Source organism: Solea solea, chromosome 13 (genome assembly GCF_958295425.1).
Source record: "Solea solea chromosome 13, fSolSol10.1, whole genome shotgun sequence".
NCBI lineage: Eukaryota > Metazoa > Chordata > Actinopteri > Pleuronectiformes > Soleidae > Solea > Solea solea.
In genome coordinates, this window is record NC_081146.1 from 26,045,075 (window position 1) to 26,064,741 (window position 19,667).

Consider the following 19,667-nt stretch of genomic DNA (forward strand, 5'->3'; position numbering starts at 1 on the left):
ACCGCGTGCCAGTGAAGGCAGATGGTGAGAAGTGGAGCCAGCGCTCTCACACTCTCACACTTCCCCAGACAATAGCCTGTCTTTCTCAGGCGCTTCAGACTTTGGTGCTGCTTCACAACACCAACCATTACAATTACGCTCAATATTTACCGTCTTTACCATGACTCAGCGTGTTATAAACGGCAGACACACGGGTGACGTCAGTGTCTTCTCTGGTGGCTCACGGGAGCCACATTTAGGTCCAAGTGGCTGATTTTTTACACCTAAAAGTTCCCTTTTTTGCATCAAAATCCTTATTATTATTGACTTCTGAGGGTTGAAGGAGGTGGAACTTGGGAAAAGTGCAAGAGAAGGTTGACATTTACTCAAAGATCTCGTCCCTCGTCATGTTCGTGACCTGCTCTATATCAGTTGTTTTGGCCAAACGAGAGTTGGCTCTTGACATAATTGGCTGTTGACCACGAGCTAAACATGGCAATCAGAGCAATCTCTCTGTGAAAGAAGAGAACACTGAATCTCCACACTTCAAACAACAAAAGCAGGCGTTTGAGATCAGGGGGCCCCAGCAGCACTAACCCCCACACACCCCCACACACCCACACACACACACACACACACACACACAAACCTAGTACTCAACTGATTTTATGAAGTTATTCAAGGACCATTCAGTCTTCTGTATAAAGTTATGACCGAGGTTTATATTATAGTTGACGAAAACAAAAATACCAAGAAAATTTTAATTTAAAAAACATTTTCATAAAAAAACAAAAAAAACAATAACCAACTGAAACTGAATTGTGCGTTAGAAAACTTACAAAAAAAACTAAATAAAAATGAGCAAACCTGATTTTAAACTAATGAAAGATCCAAACTATTCTAACATTGGTTCATGACTTCTAAACGTTCCAGGCAGAAGTGACGGCTGTTTTATGAAAGTCAAGTTGCAGGATTTTCCATCATCATCATCATGATGAGTGTCCACACCTCAGTCACGTCGTCCAAAAAAAAAAACCCTCATCATCATTCCTGCAACAAGCTCGCTGTAAAATATGTCGAGGAGGAGAAAACACGAGCCACATGTTTCTCATTGTTTTCTCCAAGTGTAAAACAATACAAACGCATGGAAGCACAATTATTCCAAAAAAAGACTCACACAGTCGTCATCGTAATGAGAAACACTCACAGAGTTACTCTCTCACAGAGTTACTCTCTCACAGTTAAGTCCTGATTATGAAACAATGAATAACTGTTCTGATAAAAGTCATTATTTTGACTCATGCTGAGGTAGCAAGTCACTACTTAATATCTAAAATTGTTAAAATATTAAGTCACTATGTTGAGACATCAAGTCATCGTGTTGAGATACTAAGTCAACATTAATACAATAATAGACACAGTGACATTACCTTTTAGATACTTTCACTTTTGAGATAGCAAACCATAAGAGTCATTATGTTGAGCTAGTAAATCACTACTTCATATCTTAGTGACACACTAAACCAAATACCTAAAGTCACTTTGTTAGGAATCAACGTGATAATGTAGAAATGTTAAGTCGATGTGTTGAGATATTAAGTCATAATGTGAAGATATTAAGTCATTATACTATGTCATCATGTTCAGATATTAATTATGTTAAGATAGTCATTAGCTTGATAGTAAGTCACAATTTGAGATACTAAGTCATTATGTTCAGCTATTAAGTCATTTTGTTTAGATACTTAGTCATTATCTCCAGATATGAGTTATTCCTCTTATTGTGAGGGCCGCACAATAATAAGAGATGCTGTGTATCAGCCTGCAGTGTGTGAATAAAGTGCCGCTCTTCAACGCAGACGCAGTCCCGTGGTTTTGCCATCCACTCAAAACGGAACGTTAGTCTACTACTCTTTGGCCGGCTCGCAAGCCCAAACAAGTGTGTGCAGCGTGCCTGTTGTTTTGTTTCCGGTCTAGCTAGATCCGGTGTTGTGTTGTAGTTTTTCTAACGTTGCTAGTTGTTGCAACAGCATGTGAAAAAAACGACAAAGTTTGCTTGGTCAAAAAAAACATTAATCTCGCAATAAAAAAATTGGCACCGTTAAAATGGGCCAGATACATTATGGAAGACATTATGTTCAGATACTAAGTCATTATGTTCAGATACTAAGTCATTATGTTCGGATACTAAGTCATTATGTTCGGATACTAAGTCATTATGTTCAGATACTAAGTCATTATGTTCAGTTACTAAGTCATGTTCAGATATTAAGTCATTATGTTCGGATACTAAGTCATTATGTTCAGATACTAAGTCATGTTCAGATACTAAGTCATGTTCAGATACTAAGTCATTATGTTCGGATACTTTGTTCAGAAACTAAGTCATTATGTTCAGATACTAAGTCATTATGTTTAGATACTAAGTCATGATGTTCAGATACTAAGTCATTATGTTCGGATACTAAGTCATTGTGTTCGGATACTAAGTCATTATGTTCGGATACTAAGTCATTATGATCGGATACTAAGTCATTATGTTCAGATACTAAGTCATGTTCAGATAGTAAGTCATGATGTTCAAATATTAAGTCATTATCTTCAGATATTAAGTCATTTTAACCCTTAAGTCCATAGTAAGTCAATAACATGACATTGAGTCTTTTTTAGATACGTAGATATTTTTTTGAGATAGGAAGTGAGATTTTGAGATACTATGTGCTATTCTGTTGTAGGGCTGTAAAGTCCTTGTTTTCAGTATTTTGGATTAGCCCAACCCACAGGAGACAGAAAGATTACAGAACGTCCGGTGGTTTTATTTAATTATGAGCGTTTCATTTTAGGCAACAGTGAGTCTTCCTCTAACATCCATGTCAAAGACATCGGCAGTGTGGCAGCATTTTACAAAAATAGATGGCGATCAGTTGGAGAAATGTACCGAACGCTGGAAAAAATGTATTGTGTATGCTCCTTGAATAGTGTGACGTTGTACCATGACGTATGTGTATGTATTTATATATAAAAGCATATCATAGTGCATATCATATGAAAACAGTAAGCCAACTTGTCTTCGTTATGTTGCTCTGTCCGTTTTGAGTACATGATCATATCAGAATTGGCATATTTCAATGTTTTAGTCTAATAATCATTGATTCGTTTTATAACTGCAGGCGCACTCGCCCGCAACAATGGCAGCGATCTATTTGTGTTTCAGCCGCGAAGCTGAGCTCCTATGTTCAGTCGCGCTCTGTGCGAGGACATGCACAGAGACACATAATCGAAATATTCCTCAACAGCTGATATCGCACCGATATCAATGTAGTACAGTATAGTATATAGTATATTTTGGGAAATCATGCGCTATGATATTGCGCAGATGCATGTGAGCACAAAAACGTGTGCCATTAGCGCCCCCCACCCCCCACCCGACTAGTCGATTTTGGTTGATTACAGCCCTATAGCTGATCAAGAATTTCTTTGGTTGATTACAGCCCTATTCTGTTGTGATATTAAGTCATTATGTTAATAATGGATCTTTTCTTTTTCTGATTATTTTTGGCTTCACATAAATAAATAATTAATTTTTCTCCTCTGAGGCTTTCAGGTCTATTTCTGTGCTTAATATTAAACATCGTCTTTACACGACCTCACTGGTGTAAGAGCAGCCATCACCTGTGACTGAAGAGGAAGCTGTGTGTGTGTGTGTGTGTGTGTGCAGCTGCGCCGAGGCGGACTTCACCTCAGATTCCCACGACCATGACAGTCGCCCCCTGCTAGCTAGTCAATATATTGCTACTTCCTGGTTGGCTTCAGTTTATTAACTAGAAGACTTATGGACACAGAAATCAAGATTTTTGCTTGACAGCAGAAGATGGCTTTTGTGAGTGCTTTTAATCGCAACGCATTACATTAAAATTGTATCTATTTTTTAAACCAACGGAGTCGCCCCCTAAAGGCTGGACAATATATTGTAACTTCCAGTTTGGCTTCAGAGAAGAAACTGGGAAAACTAAGTCCATATTCTATAAACTATCCAAGGAATAAACTCACAATATTTACTTAACAGCAGTAGACGCAAACACACGGGGAATATTTCTTAACAACATTTTCAAAAATTCAGTTCAAATCTGCGAAAATCTTGATTGAAAATCTGTCTTTTTTTCAGTGCTTTTAATTGCAATGCTTGACATCATATATTCAATATATTCAAATGGACATTCTTTTACAACCAGCAGTGTCACCCCTGATGGCTATTCAATATATTACAACTTCCAGGTTGGCTTCTTTTTCTTTCTTTTTACATGTGATCGATGGAGTTAACTCAGTGTCAAACAGCAGTGAATGCAAAGTACACATGTATTGTGTTAAACAAAATTTAAAAAAGAATTTGCTAAAAGTTTTGACGTGCAAGATATCGTATATGAAATCTAATAAAATGAACTTATAACAACTAGCAACTTAGATTGATTTATTACTACATTTTTTATTTTTACAAAATTTTGGAAAATTCTGTTAAAAATTGTATATTTTAAGTGCTAATCAGACTTTAACGTTTAATGTGATTATTTCTATATTACAACTTCCAGGTGGGCTTCTTTTATTCTTTTTATGAACAATCTATGGTGTTAACTCACGATATTTGCTGGACAGCAGTGCATGCAAACACAAGTACACATTTATTACATTCAAATAAAATGTGTTATACAGTTTAAGTGTAAACTATTAGACTACTACTAATAAGACTTTTGTAAGTGATTTTTATATCAATGCAATATATCGTAAATTAAATAATAAACTTTTAACAAATTTTACTACTTTATTTTTTTACAAATTTTTTGTAAGATCTGTTAAAGATTGTACATTTTACGTGGTAATCAGATTTAATTGTGAGTATTTTGATATCATGTAGTATGTGTATGTCTGCGATAATATCGCATATTGTCCCATCCCTATCAGCTGCAGTGTATCTGCGGGAGTAATAGTATGGTTCTCGGTCTGAAAACATGTTCAAATCAATCAAGTAAAAAAAATAAAATTGAAATAAATAAACGTACCAGCGCCAGACGGTCCCGGCTCCATCCCATTCACTTAGCCGCGTGGGTACAAGCTTGCTAGTCCGGGCTGCTGTGGCCGAGGTACCGGCCCCTTCAGGCTGGAAGTGTCTCAGACTTCCAGCCGCCTCCTCTCGGTGTTCCCCCGCCCCTCTGCCCCTACCAGAACCCCCAGAGCCGCAGAGGAGCCGAGGCTAACGGCAGTAGCTCCAGTCGTGTGCCCGCTGAGCCTGGAGCCAGTAACGGCGGAGCTGCAGGACGATAACGGCTTTCTCCTCCACGGGGCAGCGCGCTCCCTCCCGCGGCCGTGATTTAGCCTACTATCGGCGGCGCAGTGGTTTCAAGTCGTCGGTGTGTTGGGCTCCGCTGCTCCGCTGCTGCTCCGCTGTTACTCCGCCGTTCTAACGGAATCCTTCTTCTTCTTCTTCTTCTTCTTCGTATTCTTCTTCTTCTTCAGCGGAACAAAAAAAGATGACCCCCCCTCCCTCCGAATCTGAAACTTCTTCTTTGATTAAAATAAAAACAGTGCGATGAAACTGTCAATGAGCTCGTTGCTACACCCCAGTGGCCGAGGCAGGAACTGCAATGCAGATGTAACTAAATAAATGTATTGTAAACAAACACCGTTAGAGTAAGCAATTTTACTTTTTAATACTCATTTATACACCTATTTTATTCATTAACTACACATATAAATACATACTTATATAATTTACAATAAATAAAAACAAGAGGTAGAAATGCAGAAGCAAAAGGTAGAGATTACACGTCGACTGATGTAAGAAAAATATATTTAGCCAATTTCCCCCCCTCCATTTGATAAAATATAACAGTTTAATAACAAATAAATAAACATCACTAATGCTCTGTCTCTACAAATTATATACAGTATTTTTAATTAAAATGATGTATAAACTAAATATTAAACACATGAAACAGGACACCAAAAAACTGAAAACTTTTGAATCAATAAATAAATGTCGAAATTTGCAAAAAAACACAAGTCTAGGTATAGAGGCCAGGCCAGGCCGAGGGGCACAGCTTTTCTTTGAAACCATAGCAATAACATCATCAAAGTAGTATCAAAAATCAATCAAAATCTATTTAAGTAGTAAACATATTTATTTTTTATTTTTTTTAATGAGGAGTTAGGATTGGTCCATGGTGGCTGAGTGGTACAGCGAATTGCCTTTCTACTGAAAGGTTGTGGGTTCAATTATTGGCTCTGCTTGTCTATGTGTCCTTGAGCGAAGAAACTTAAGCCCATGTTGCAGCGTGTGAATGTATATGAATGAATGTGTGAATTGGTGAAAACTGTAGTGTAAAGCAGCTCAACAAGACTAGAAAAGCTCTATATAAATACAGACCATAATACCAAACCTTTCTTCTTCTTCTTCCGATTTTATTTGGTAGCAACGAGTAACAATACTCAGATTTATCAGCCCATGTTTGCGATAGTACCCCAACACACTGCACCAAAGTCCATAGAGAAAATCAGTGATTTAAGCTCGCGGGGACACAGGAGCTGCTGGTCTACTGCTGCCTCGTGGTGTCACTTTGTGTCACTGAGGTAAATCTGAACAAAGGTCTTCAAAAGCCGAATTGACTAAATCAGACATCTGAACTCAGTGATGGAGGCAGCAGTGGATCAACAACTCCTGTGTGCTGTGCTGTTAAAATCACTGATTTTCTCTATGGACTTTGGTTTAGGAGAGTGAGTGGTTTACAAACTTCTGTTTCCTGTTAAAAAATCCGTCTAAGAGTGAGATTGAGACATGAACATGTTGTGAAGATATCGTGGCTCATCATAGTGACTTTAAGTAAGTGCTATATAAATGTACTATTATTATAATATCTAATATTCACTCATGTACACATTGTTCAAGTCTCAAATCCATTCAGAGTGAAGCATCTTCACAAGCAAAACGATCTTTGCTATATTTGTAAAACACCAACATGTACACGCAGAACAGAGTTTTTTTGTTTTAAAAAAGCAAAAAAAGAAATTATTCATTTGTTTTGCTTCCCACCTGCAGTACCGCCATCGCCCACGAGGGAGCAGCAACCGACAGAATCCACTACCACCTCTCACAGGAAGTCGTCATCGTGCGTGGGGGACGTCACGTGATGATCGGTGCGGAAGACGTCGTCATCGTCAAAGCTGTGAGTTGGAAGGTTCGTGGAATTAAAAAACGATAAATGACAAAGTTCGTGGACATAATCGCGAGGAAAGAGCGCGTGCGTCAGCGGCGTAAACTCACGCGCTATTTTCCGTTCACACTCGATGTTTGTGCTGACCTGGGTTTCATTTTTTAAAGCTGTTCGAGTTCCTTACATGTGTTTTTGTGAATGAACGGAGATTTGATCTGTCAGTGGCTGCACCTCATCGTATTATCGTCAAAATTATTTGAATGACACGGTTAGACGATATTCCGATTATTTTCCTGGATAAGAGTTAAAAAAGAAATTATTAGTGATTATTATTGTAATTTTTTCCCCCACAGATCGTGAAAATGTCGTGGATAAAAGAAGGTGAATTAAACCTCATTGAGAAAATTTCAGCCAATGTCTTAAAGGTGAGTAAAGGTTTTATTATTATTAACCTGTTAATAGTTTTACTGGTTAATCCATTAGTGGTTTTAATCCAGAAAATGTCGATTGTTATGTTTCAATCCTCTAAAATCAGAGGTGTCAAACTCTTGGGGCGCAGGCCACATCCGGCCCTCCCATTTGTTTACATGGGGGCCACCACTGTTTGTGCAAGCACATTCTGTATCACCGTAATTACGCGATGGTTTGTGCCATCGGAAAATTCCAACAGCGACTCAGCGTCTTTGTCACTAGACATATGTCACTGGACATAGTTTCCATTTGTTGGCCCTGTTTTTGGACATTGAGACAAAAACTCAAAACAATGTTATTTTAAATATGTTTTATACTGGTCACATTTCAAATTTCACACAAAATCTGGTGTTCCAAATATAACTTTTTGTTTTAGTTCATTTTAAATTGTTAACACACAATTTTAACATGCAGTAAACTGTAAATAACTGCCAGAGTTTGAAAGTTATTCTGTTAAAATGGGAAAAAGCACTTAGTCACAGGACGTATTCGGGCCCTTTCAGTCATTTTGAGGCTTGGGTGTTGAAGGGTTAAATGATGTACCAAAAACAGAGCAGTAGAAGAAGAAGTGGTGGAGCATGCGCGTAAAGAGCAGCAGCTCCTGTGTCCCTGTGAGCTAAAATCAATGATTTTCTCTATGAGGTTTGGTGTGGGAGAGTGAGTGGTTTACAAACTTCAGTCTCCTGTTAACAGTGAGTCTGTCTAACAGTGAGATAAAGACGTAAACATGTTCTTAAAGATAGCGTAGACTTGAACTGACGTAGATTTTGTGAAGTCTGTGTCTCAGGCTGCTGATTGGTGCAGGATTAGGAAGAACATCACACGTTTGCTAATAAACATCTAATCTGTGCTACACATCCAGGCTGGACCCATGCCCAAACACGTGGCCTTCATCATGGACGGTAACCGTCGCTTTGCACGTAGAAACAACATTGAGCGGCAGGAAGGTCACACGCAGGGTTTCAACAAGCTGGCCGAGGTGAGGCTGCGTCTTCAAACACAAACACATGTCGTCCGGGCTTGGTAAATAATTATTCGGTGTTTTGTGTCTTGGTCCTCAGACACTACGCTGGTGTAAGCATCTCAGCATCCCTGAGGTGACGGTGTACGCCTTCAGCATCGAGAACTTTAAGCGAACCAAAGACGAGGTGGACGGGCTGATGGAGCTGGCCAGGCTGAAGTTTGAGAGGCTGCTGGAGGAGCGGTGAGTTTCACACCAACAACCATTCACCTCGCTGCTCCCTGTGGGACATTTGAGTCACAATTCACATGATTTGCAGCTTCTTCTTTTTTTCCCCCCGTTGTGGTTGTCAGAGCTGACTGTTCCGAGAACCAGCTTCTGGGAAAAAACTGATTTTAGCCACTTGAAGAGAAGCTCACTTAATAAATTCTACGTCAGTTTAAGTCTACAATGTCTGTAAGAACATGTTCACATCTTTATCTCACTGTTAGAAATCAGTGATTTTAGCTCACAGGGACACAGGAGCTGCTGGTCCTCTGCTGCCTCGTGTGGTCACTTTGTGTCACTGATTTAAATCTGAACAAAGGATTTCAGAGACTGAATTGACTAAATAAGACATTTGAACTTAGTGATGGAGGCAGCAGTGGTGGTACATGCATGTATGTTAGGGTACCGTCGCAGACATGGGCCAATAAATCTGAGTGGGGAAAAAAGTGAGTTTCAGCAGTTGAAGTTTCTTCTTCTCTCTGAATAATCTGTACACTCGTCTCTGCCTCTTCTGCAGAGATAATCTGGAGAAGCACGGTGTGTGTATCCGGGTGCTGGGTGACCTAAATATGCTGCCGCATGACCTTCAGCAGCTGATTGCCAAAGCTGTGATCACAACCAAGTCTCACAATAAGTAAGTTTGTCCTCACATTCAGATTCTAACATTAATCTGTGTGTGTGTGTGTTACGGCCTCTGAGCTGTGAGCGCCCCCTGCTGCTGAGAACCAGCCTATAAACGGATAATTCCTCTCACTGAAAACACATTATTTTAAACGATGATATTAAAGGATTTCCTTGTTTTGCAGGTGTTTCCTGAACGTGTGCTTCGCCTACACGTCGAGGTATGAAATCACAAACGCGGTGAGGGAAATGGCGTGGGGCGTGGAACAAGGCTTGATCAAATCCAGGTAAACCATAATGATTTTAAAAACTGGTCAGAGGCTGACTGTACGGAGATGAGAGAAATCCGGAGACTTGAGTGATTTTTGGTTTTCTGTGGTGCTTCAGCGACGTGTCAGAGCCGCTGCTCAGCGAGTGTCTGTACAGCAACAACTCTCCTAATCCTGATCTCCTCATCCGCACGTCTGGAGAGGTGCGACTCAGCGACTTTCTTCTCTGGCAGGTGAGAGGATGAGAACGACATGTGTGATGTGACGATGTGTGACTGGAAAGATGTCACTCAAACCTCGCAAGGAAAAAAAAAAGCTGATTTCAGCTCCCTAACAACAGCCTCAGTTAATAAAATCTACGTCAGTTTGAGTCTACGATATCTTAAAAACATGGAAACTGAAAGTTTGTTAACCACTCACTCTCCCACACATAGAGAAAATCAGTGATTTTAGCTCACAGGGACACAGGAGCTGTTGGGCTACTGCTACCTCGTGTCACTGAGGTCAATCTGAACAAAGGTTTTCAAAAGCCAAATTGACAAAATAAGACATTAGAACTTAGTGATGGAGGCAGCAGTGGATCAACAACTCCTGTGTGCTGTGATGTTAAAATCACTGATTTGAGTGATTAACAAACAGTTTCCATGTTCTTAAGACATTTCAGACTTAAACTGACGTAGATTTTATGAGGCGAGTCTTTTATTAAGTAGCTAAAATCAGGGTTTTTTTCCCCCTTGTCCTCGTCTTCAATCTAGTTTTCATTGAAATCAAGTGTTTGACTTGGGCTGCGTAAAATAAACCTGAACTATGCCTTAAAGTATCCACCTCTAAATATTTTCATTTTTCTGTAATGTAGCAGCCAAATGTTTGTCAGTAATAATGTTTATTAGATCATTAATGAAGGTTTATCTTCACTAATATCAGCCAAACATGTTTAGAACAAAAAAAAAAATCTAATTGTTTTAAATGAGATTATTGGAACGAAGCATCATCCAGGACATTCAGACAGACACTTTTAACCAAATGAATTGCAAAGACTTCTCAGCTTTACCTTTGAGACTTGGATTATTGATTGACGTTTGTCTTCTGTCCGTCAGACGTCCCACTCCTGTCTGGTGTTTCAGTCGGTGCTGTGGCCCGACTATTCCTTCTGGAATCTGTGTGAAGCCATTCTTCAGTATCAACTCAGTCATAAATCCATTCAGGTAAAGACTGTTATTTTTTACAATGTGGTTATCTGTGTCGTGCACTCGGAGGGAGGACGTTCACAACAAGAAATTAGGGCCCGAGCCACGATTGGCAGGGGCTGAAACGGCCTATTGTTAATCCTTCAGATTATTATTCTATCTGTGGCTTTGCGGTCATTTTTGAGGAGGTTAATGTGCATAAAAACTCATGAAACTTTGCATGGAGGTCAGGTCTGGCAACCCTCTGCATTGCTCAAGGGCTCTGTAGCGCCCCCTAAGGTGAAAACAGCAAACTGAAGTTTGTAAACCACTCACTCTCCCACACCAAATCCCATAGAGAAAATCAGTGATTTTAGCTCGTGGGGACACAGGAGCTGCTGCCTCGTGTGGTCACTTTTTGGAGGCAGCAGTGGATCAACAACTCCTGTGTGCTGTGATGTTAAAATCACTGATTTTCTCTATCGACTTTGGTGTGGGAGAGTGAGTGGTTCACAAAATTCAGTTTCCTGTTGAAAAAGTCTAACAGTGAGATAAAGACGTGAACATGTTCTTAAGACATCGTAGACAAACTGACTGATTTTATGAGGTGAGTCTTTTGTTAAGTGGCTAAAAACTGTTTTCCAATCATGTGACATATACTTCATGGTACTGTCTGTTGTTCATTAAACTATAATAAGGATTTAAGTGTCAATCTTATGAAGTGTGATTGTAATGTGTGTGTGTTTGTGTTTTTTTTGTTGTTTTTATGTATTGTAGAAAGCCAGAGATCTGCATCGAGAGCACCAGGCTTCACTGCAGTTGGAGGCGGACCGTGTCTGTGTAGCAGAACACCTGCAGCATCACGGGAACGGGAAACCTGCGGACGTGCAGAGGAGACAGGAGGAGCTGCAGCACTACACCACCTGCCGCCAAGAGCGAGTGCAGGATTTCCTTAAAGCACTGAAGCACAAGAGAGACTCTTACTTCACCGACCTGTGCAGTGACGGCGTCCAGGCTTAAGACGAGTGAGAACAACCTCACTCACTCACTCTCCTGACACAAGGGCTTCTGTGGAGAAGAGAGAGACGTGGACACTTCACTTTCTGCTGCCTATTTGTCAAATATGAAGATGGTGATTTTTTTACCCCCATGGGGCTTTAGAAGAGTTGATATTTATGATTGTTGATTTAAAAAAAAATTAAATCATGAGTCTAATTTGCAGAATCTACTGGTGGAGATGTAGGTAAATAAATAAATAAATGTGTGAGCTGTGTGTCAAATGCATGCCGTTGACTGTAAAAATCATGACAGTTCATGACGGTCGTGTTTTGTAAGGAAATGTTATTAAACCTGTCGTGACGAGTGAAAAAAATGATTTTAAAAACACTCATGCAGTCAAAAATAAAAGCACTTTCCTCCATTTTTGGAAGGCATTAAAGGTCCAGTGTGTACATTTTAGTATAAACACATGTTTGTGTCAGTGTATCATTGTTTAAAATGTACGTTTTTGTAGCCTTGGTAACAACTAATCAATTACAAAATGACTATTTTTGACACATGAATAAGCCATTTTTATGGTTGAAAGATGATGGAAAAACTTGTTAAATGTGAATATTATCTGGTTTATTTGCTTCATATAATGAACAAAAAACCATTAAAATGTATTATTTTAGTTTGTGGACAAAATATGACATTTGAGAACATCATCTTTTCCACATCAGACTAACTGATCAATATTTTTCAACATTTTCAGACCAAACTACTCAGATGAATGGTGAAAACAATCATTATTTGCAGCCCTAATTTATTCATATTTCCAATGCATATAATATGAACAGAATTTGCAGACTTAAAGTGACTTGTACAATTTCTTTAATTGCAGTTGATGATATTCTAATGTTTCACTTTTATTTTTGAGTTTATTTCTGTTCACTGTTTAATAAACATTACAGAATGCTGTATGTTAAACTGCTGATAAACATGATTTTCCCTTTATTATTATTTCACAGCTTTAAAAACAATGGAAACATTTAGATTTGTGATCGATTACAGCTGATCGATCAGATTGATCAATTAGTTGAGGAGTTCCCCCTCGTAGATAACAGACTATATTGTATTTAAACGTAAACGTTATTGTCCATTATTTGTTTACTAAAATACTTGTTGCGGTTGTTCGTCTTGCCCGGACCAATATGGCGACGACGTTGACGTATAGCTACAAAGAGCCGGAGTGGCTCGTGCGGCGGAGTCCGCGCCTGTCTTTAAATACAATAAAAATAATGCATGTTTTTTTTGGAGGGAAATTAACTCATTTGACACAGCGCCGCCTTGCGAAAGTGATGGGTATTTTTCATGTTTTTCTTTTTTGTTCGTCGTATTTTCTCCCTCCCTCCGTCTCCATCATGGCCGCCGGTCTCCTGCCTCTTTAACAATTGGGCGGTCCTGGAAACACGTGACGTGTCTCTGTCCAATCACAGCCTCCCAAATAGAAAACTGGTTCAAACCGGTCTCGTTCCTCTGTTTCAGTTTGGGTTTAAGCTACAAAACACTCGTTTGCATTAAACATTCGCCATTTTACAACAGCAGCGATCGTATTCCCGTTGTCGTGAGCCAGGAAATACACCCCTCTTTTTTGCGCGGTATATTTTTTTGTCAACCTTTCGGTCCATTTTTTGCCAGAAACATGGTCAAATCCAAGGTAAGAATTTTACTTTACTTATTTTCGTGATTTTTTCCCGTCATTTAAAGGCGTTCGGCGGTTGTTGTCGTAGTTAACTCGGGGTTTACGTTTGACAGTTTTCCTGCATCAGAGGGGACGTCATCATTTTCAGCAATGGCGGTCAGGCAGAGGAGAGACAGACGTTCGTCGTTCTCTCGCTCGTTCGGGGAGAAAATAAACGCAGTTTTTGTGCATGTCGAGAAAAAAATTAATCAACACCTAACAGTCAAAAAAAATGAGGAAACACATTTTTTGTTTTTGAGCGTACACATGTGGCGTAAGTGTCGTGTCCTACGTGAACGCTCGCGCCACTGAGTGCAGCTGCTGCTGCTGCTGCTGCTGTGACACCGTTAGTTTTTAATGGAGGGAAACATCTTTGACACTTGACGACGCCACGAACCACTTAACTTTACACGCAAACAAATCCACACAGCACGTCAATAAAGTCACTGTTAACGATTAAGTCGAATAACGAAGCGTTTAGTTAGAACTTCGAGTGTAAAAAAACCAAAACACCCCAAAATAGAGGGGAAAGGAGGGGGAGGGGAGCTCTGTTTTTTTTCCTCGTGCACCGTTTAGATTAAGACAAATCTGCACTTTTCCCTCCGAAAAGTGTTTAAATATTTGTCATATGTTGATTAAATACTGTATTTTTTAACACATTAAACACAAGTCAAACTTTCGATAATCGCACATTTTTCTCATCGTTGTGAAATATTTGTAAGTAATAAATATAATTTTTAAATGTGCGTGTCGTTAGTAAAGTCTGTTATTCAGTAGCACGACAGTGTTATTCAAATATTAAAATCAAAACAGAGGGGAAAATAGAATTAAAACCTCAAATCTGGTGTCATTTAATAACGTGTTGTTTTTTATGTATTTGTTTGTTTGACTCGTTTGTTTGCGTGTATTTCTGCATATGATGCACACGCAGCGTCAGATTAAGTAGAGCCCGTAATCTTATCAGTTTTCCAACAGCTGTCTGTCTGACTGTCTGTCCGCGCGCACTGATACAAAACAAAGAAAGCTGTCAGGGCGCCAAGGCGACGTCACGAGCCCACGGCGACGCCCACTTTTGAATTCAAATATGCGCGGGATGTTTATTTTTTATTTTTCTCTGTTTTGATAATCGCGGTTATAAATGTATAATAAATAATAATTAAAATAAGTTGTTTAGATTTTTCAGCTTGTTCTAATGCTATTTTTACAACAAAGAAATACGTCTTATGAAGCTTTTCAAATAATCGGCTGATTAAAGTCGCGCTGAAAATGTATTTCTTTTTAAATTTTACAATCGTTATTTAAACAATGAGTTTGATGGTTTTCTTTTTATTTCAAAATAGAGAATATGTCAAATAAAAGCGGTAGTGAATGAAAAACAGTAGTGATGGTACCTGCAATAAGTTGTTATTAGGGTGTGAGTGAGTCGGAAATGCCGCCTGAATGTTTTTAATAACCTTATTTAAGGGCCTTGACCTCACTTTAAATGTCACCTAAGAAAACTAGGAAAATTAGGACATTAATTCTTCAGCTTCCCCTTAAATTTTCACAAGATATGCATGTTTTCCTAAAGCCTACGTTTAATAAAAACAAACAAATAAGAATACTGACAGTGCACATATTTAAAAAGACATGTGAATTATTTTTGTTGTATTCTAATTGTTACTTGTTCTTTTTTCCCCCAGCTGCCAGCTGTGCCCCTAGAGGTATGTTCTTCAAAAATATAATCATTCATTCATAATCATGTTACCATTTCACTCATATTGAGATTTGTGATTGAGCATTGACCGTAACATAGCCCACTCAGCCAGTCAGTAAAGGTTAAAGGTCAAATTTCTGTTTCTCTTCATTTTATCTCCTCAGCAAAGAAGACATTCTCCGCGCCTGGCGTTGGTAAGATCATCACACAACGTACTAATAAATGCTAAGTGTCAGCACTATTGTGCCTGCAAGGCTAATAACATCTACGACAGTTTAAGTTTAGAATATCTTAACTTATCTCACTGTTCCACAGACTTTTCCAACAGGAAACTGAAGTTTGTAAACCACTCAAAAAATGCACACAGGAGTTGTTGATCCACTGCTGCCTCCATCGCTCAGTTCTAATGTCTTATTTTGTCACTTCGGCGTTTAAAATTCAGATGTGTTCAGATTGACCTCAGTGATACAAAGTGACCACATGAGGCAGCAGTAGACCAACAGCTCTAAGTTTCCTGTTGGAAAAGTCAGTCTCACAGTGAGATGAAGACATGAACGTGTTCTTAAGATATCGTAGACGTAGATTTTATCGAGTGCGTTTTTTGTTGTCTGTTTTGTGTGTGTTTACTGTTGTGTAAATGTCAGATTTCTTTTTGTGTAGCTAAAACCCAGCCCTGCACCAGCGGAGACAAAGAAAAAAGCTCCAGCAAAGGTGAGACTGTGTGTGTGTGTGAGACGTGATGTTAATGAGTAAACATTTAAAAGCTTTCAATTAAACATAAACAGATGAATGTGAAGATAAGGGGAGGTAAGGATGCCACCACAAGGGGGCAAAAAGCCGTTGATGTGTCCAAGAGGACAAATGGGTCTACTGCCCCTCTACTGCACTTCCTGTATTGTATTGCACTTATTAAACTTTCCAGAGGTCGCATTGTAATTAAACCGTTTTATTATCAACATTAGTGATTATGTTGACTAATTTTTGCAGCCCTATTCACAAATCTATATCAATATATAGATTCCTTTATTGTTGCTGTACGCAGGCATCGCACAGTGAAATTGGGGCACTCGTGCATTCATTCATTCAACAGAAGAGAAATAGATTATATAACTATAGACACACACAAAATGACTTACCTGTTACCTGCAGAAAGAATAGTACTAATAATAAGAGCAGAAAAAAGTCCTGTAAAAATATTACAAATACTATTTAAGTTTGCAGTAGCAGCAAAAAGGATTTTGCACTTGATGGTTGTTTTAGCAGCGGTCATGGGGTGCAATTAATATTGTATTATTATACCATGTTATATACATATATGTATGTATGTATATATGTGTGTATATATATATATATGTATATATATATACACACACATATACATACACACACACACATATATATATATATATACACACACACACACACACACACACACCTGTGTACGCACATTTTTTCCCACGTATATTAACGCCATGAAGTTCTACTATTTTGATAATCGTGGAAAAAATTATTGTGCATGTTATTGGATAAAACTATGGCGTCTTTCTTTGTTTGTTTATTGTTTTTAATTCTCTCTGTCTGATGTTTGTAGAAGGGACCCAAAGCGAGGAAGATCAAATCAGCCGAGAATGGAAGCAAGGCTGAGGTTTGTTTCTGCACCAGAGATGAATTCTTCCTTTTTCTCATTTATTCTTACACACACACACACACACACACACACACACACACACACACACACACACACACACACACACACACACACACAAATAAATAAATATATAAAAACAAAAGAAATCATTTAAACTAAATAATTTAGTTTTAGTAAATAATTTTTAGTTAAAAAAAAACAGGACATTTGAGAACATCACTTCAGCGTTTCACTGAACAACATTTTATGAGGCAATGAGTTCATTGAGAAAATTAACAAATTAATCCATGGTGAAAATAATCAATAATAGCAAATTGAATCCGTCAAACATTGTAATTAATCATGAATTTATGCAAAAACGTTTATCTCAATAAAAAATAAACATCTATATAAACTAAACAATTCAAAATAAATATTTGTATCAACTTAAATATTTTTAGTGCAAGTATTTTGCTGCATTGTGTCATTGTGATGTAGCACCACCAGGTGGCAGTGCTTCACCACATTTATTCTTTCCAGAAATTAATTGAATTAAAAAAGAAAAAGTCTGTGGTTAAATGAGTTTTCAGTGACAATTTAAACCAGCTTTGCCTTAACTTATTAAATTATTAAAAACAAGAAAAACACTTATACTGTATTGTCAAAATGATTTAGTCATTATTGAACAGTTATATCAGTGTTTAGATTTATATTAAAAACACAACTGAATGATAGCAAATAACTTTAGTAACATCGATAATGTTCTGTATGAATCACAGACATGACAAGAATAATATCACGATTCTCTGACGTGTGATGACATCTGTCTGAGTGAAGGAAAAGAGAGGTCAAAGGTCATAAAGTCTCCCTCTTCAGCCACAAATTTAACCTCATTCATGTGAGCAGCGCCACCTTGAGGAGACAAGAAGTAGTGACGCCCAGTGACTGTTCACTTCAGCGCGACTTCGGTCATTTGACTCAAGTTGATTAAAAATAAACAAAAAATAAGGATATTTGTGTATCCTGGCGTATCGCTTAGCATATCGCACAAGGGACGACGATGTATCACCAAATCTACATTGTTATCATTCAGTATTTAATAGAAAATAATGTATAAACTTTACAATAAACATGAAAAACAAAAAAAAAATACACTTCAGAATGGAAGAATAAAAGTTTATCAAGTTTCTGAGTGCTGTCAAGTGCTGTTTATAATAATAACAACAATAATAATCAGCAATGTAGATGATTCAAATAAAATGTAAACGTCTGTAATTGCGATGTTTGTGTGTGTTTGTCTGCAGGAGCCAAAGGCTGAAGCCGCTGAATCCAAATGAACGTCCGCTCACGTTGTCACTCTGTCTACTTGGTGATTGTACAGTTTTAAATAAGTATTTTTTACCAAGTTTTATATTACAAATGTCATTTATAGGTTTGTTTTGGGCTTGCACTTGATGTAAACAAGACTTTGTGTCATATCCATTAAAAAAAAAAAAAATGAATAAAAAGAATAAAAAATAATGATAACCGTCCATGTGTAGTAGACGTGGCAGTTTTAGTTGGTCTAATCCTGTTTTTTTATTTTATTTTTTAAACTGCTGAGTAATAGTCGTTTTGTTTTTTTCCAACAAGTCAAAAAAAAAAAACAACATAAATCTGAAGTTCAACTGAAGGCAGCTACTGAAATATTGTTGAAATTTGAAGGAGAAAAGAAGTGAAAATGTTTTTGGTTTTTTTATCTCCTTTGTATTTTAATGTTAAACTCAGTAAAAAAAAAAACCCGTTACTTACCAAACATTTTTAAACACTGTATGTCGACATTAGATGTAGAGAAAAATGCCACAGAGAAAAAAATAATAATGATAATAATACTGTTAATGGTTTAAAAAAAGTTTGATAAAAAATCCAAATAAACTCTGATGTGAATCTGATGGTTCTGTTAAGTTATGAAGAAAAACTGTCCTGACTTCATGGTGGATCTTAATGTTCTGGAATAAAGATTTTCAAAATGTCACTTTCACTCTTTATTTTTACATGAAACTCATGTGAGCGCCCCCTGCTGCCAACATGTAACTCAGAGGCTCATTCAGGAGATACTGATCTTGTCACTTTACAAAATACTCACATAAAATCTTAAGAACATGTTCACGTTTTATCTCACTGACTTCACACCAAACCCCATAGAGAAAATCAGTGATTTTTGCTCACAGGGACACAGGAGCTGCTGGCCCTCTGCTGCCTCGTGTGGTCACTTTGTGTCACTGGGGTCAATCGGAACAAAGGATTTCTGTAATTGAATTTTACAAAATTAGACATTTGAACTTAGTGATGGAGGCAGCAGTGGATCAACAACTCCTGTGTGTGTGATGTTAAAATCACTGATTTTCTCTATGGGGTTTGGTGTGGGAGAGTGAGTGGTTTACAAACTTCACTTTCCTGTTGGAAAAACTCACAAAGTAACATTTGAACCTGTAGCTTTTCATTCTCTTATTTTTTAAGTCTACAAATACTTGTTTTTTATATTATATATACTATTTTGGAGACTGTGAGACATAAGAAAGTACATACCTGCATCAAGACTTGAAATGAAAGAGTGAGCAGCGGCTGACCAGGTGAGGATGATCAGGTGATGAGGTCATGTGAGTCACGTGTCAGGATGCTGTAGTGATGACGAGAAGACTGAAGG

General features: G+C 38.0%; 2 protein-coding genes and 1 long non-coding RNA gene across 6 annotated transcripts in view; 2 read left to right on the forward strand and 1 right to left on the reverse strand.

Annotated features, from left to right (window-relative positions):
- The window catches only part of ago1 (argonaute RISC component 1), a 28,165-nt gene extending 22,648 nt beyond the window's left edge, over window positions 1-5,517 (reverse strand). The window contains exon 1 of one of the 2 annotated variants that reach the window (XM_058647384.1): window positions 5,034-5,514. In XM_058647384.1, coding sequence (XP_058503367.1) covers window positions 5,034-5,058 — 25 coding nt within the window. In that variant the 5' untranslated portion in view covers window positions 5,059-5,514. Of the gene's footprint in view, window positions 1-5,033 lie in introns of both variants that reach the window. The other variant, XM_058647385.1, reaches the window with a different exon arrangement.
- A 1,631-nt stretch (window positions 5,518-7,148) lies between these two features.
- On the forward strand, window positions 7,149-12,401 carry dhdds (dehydrodolichyl diphosphate synthase). Of its 3 annotated transcripts, none has more exons than XM_058646788.1 (9): window positions 7,149-7,205; window positions 7,535-7,606; window positions 8,515-8,631; window positions 8,714-8,856; window positions 9,398-9,514; window positions 9,687-9,788; window positions 9,889-10,003; window positions 10,868-10,975; window positions 11,714-12,401. In XM_058646788.1, the coding sequence occupies exons 1-9, from the start codon at window positions 7,158-7,160 to the stop codon at window positions 11,954-11,956; spliced, it is 1,065 nt and encodes a 354-aa protein (XP_058502771.1). In that variant the 5' UTR covers window positions 7,149-7,157; the 3' UTR covers window positions 11,957-12,401. The 3 variants fall into 3 exon arrangements, with proteins under 3 accessions (XP_058502771.1, XP_058502772.1, XP_058502773.1); XM_058646789.1 differs by having other exon boundaries at window positions 7,163-7,193; XM_058646790.1 differs by lacking the exon at window positions 7,149-7,205 and adding an exon at window positions 7,212-7,449.
- Window positions 12,402-13,427: 1,026 nt separating this feature from the next.
- On the forward strand, window positions 13,428-18,995 carry LOC131471897 (uncharacterized). Its single transcript, XR_009242038.1, has 6 exons — window positions 13,428-13,634; window positions 15,341-15,361; window positions 15,519-15,548; window positions 16,015-16,065; window positions 16,946-16,999; window positions 18,286-18,995. It is a non-coding gene; the product is annotated as an uncharacterized LOC131471897 (long non-coding RNA).
- Window positions 18,996-19,667: the final 672 nt, after the last annotated feature.

Coding starts and splice junctions, on each gene's coding strand:
- dhdds (XM_058646788.1), top strand. CDS start 7,158: ATGATCGGTGCGGAAGACGTCGTCATCGTCAAAGCTGTGAGTTGGAAG. Junction 9,515..9,686: donor ACAACCAAGTCTCACAATAA/GTAAGTTTGTCC, acceptor CTTGTTTTGCAG/GTGTTTCCTGAACGTGTGCT. Junction 10,976..11,713: donor TCAGTCATAAATCCATTCAG/GTAAAGACTGTT, acceptor TATGTATTGTAG/AAAGCCAGAGATCTGCATCG.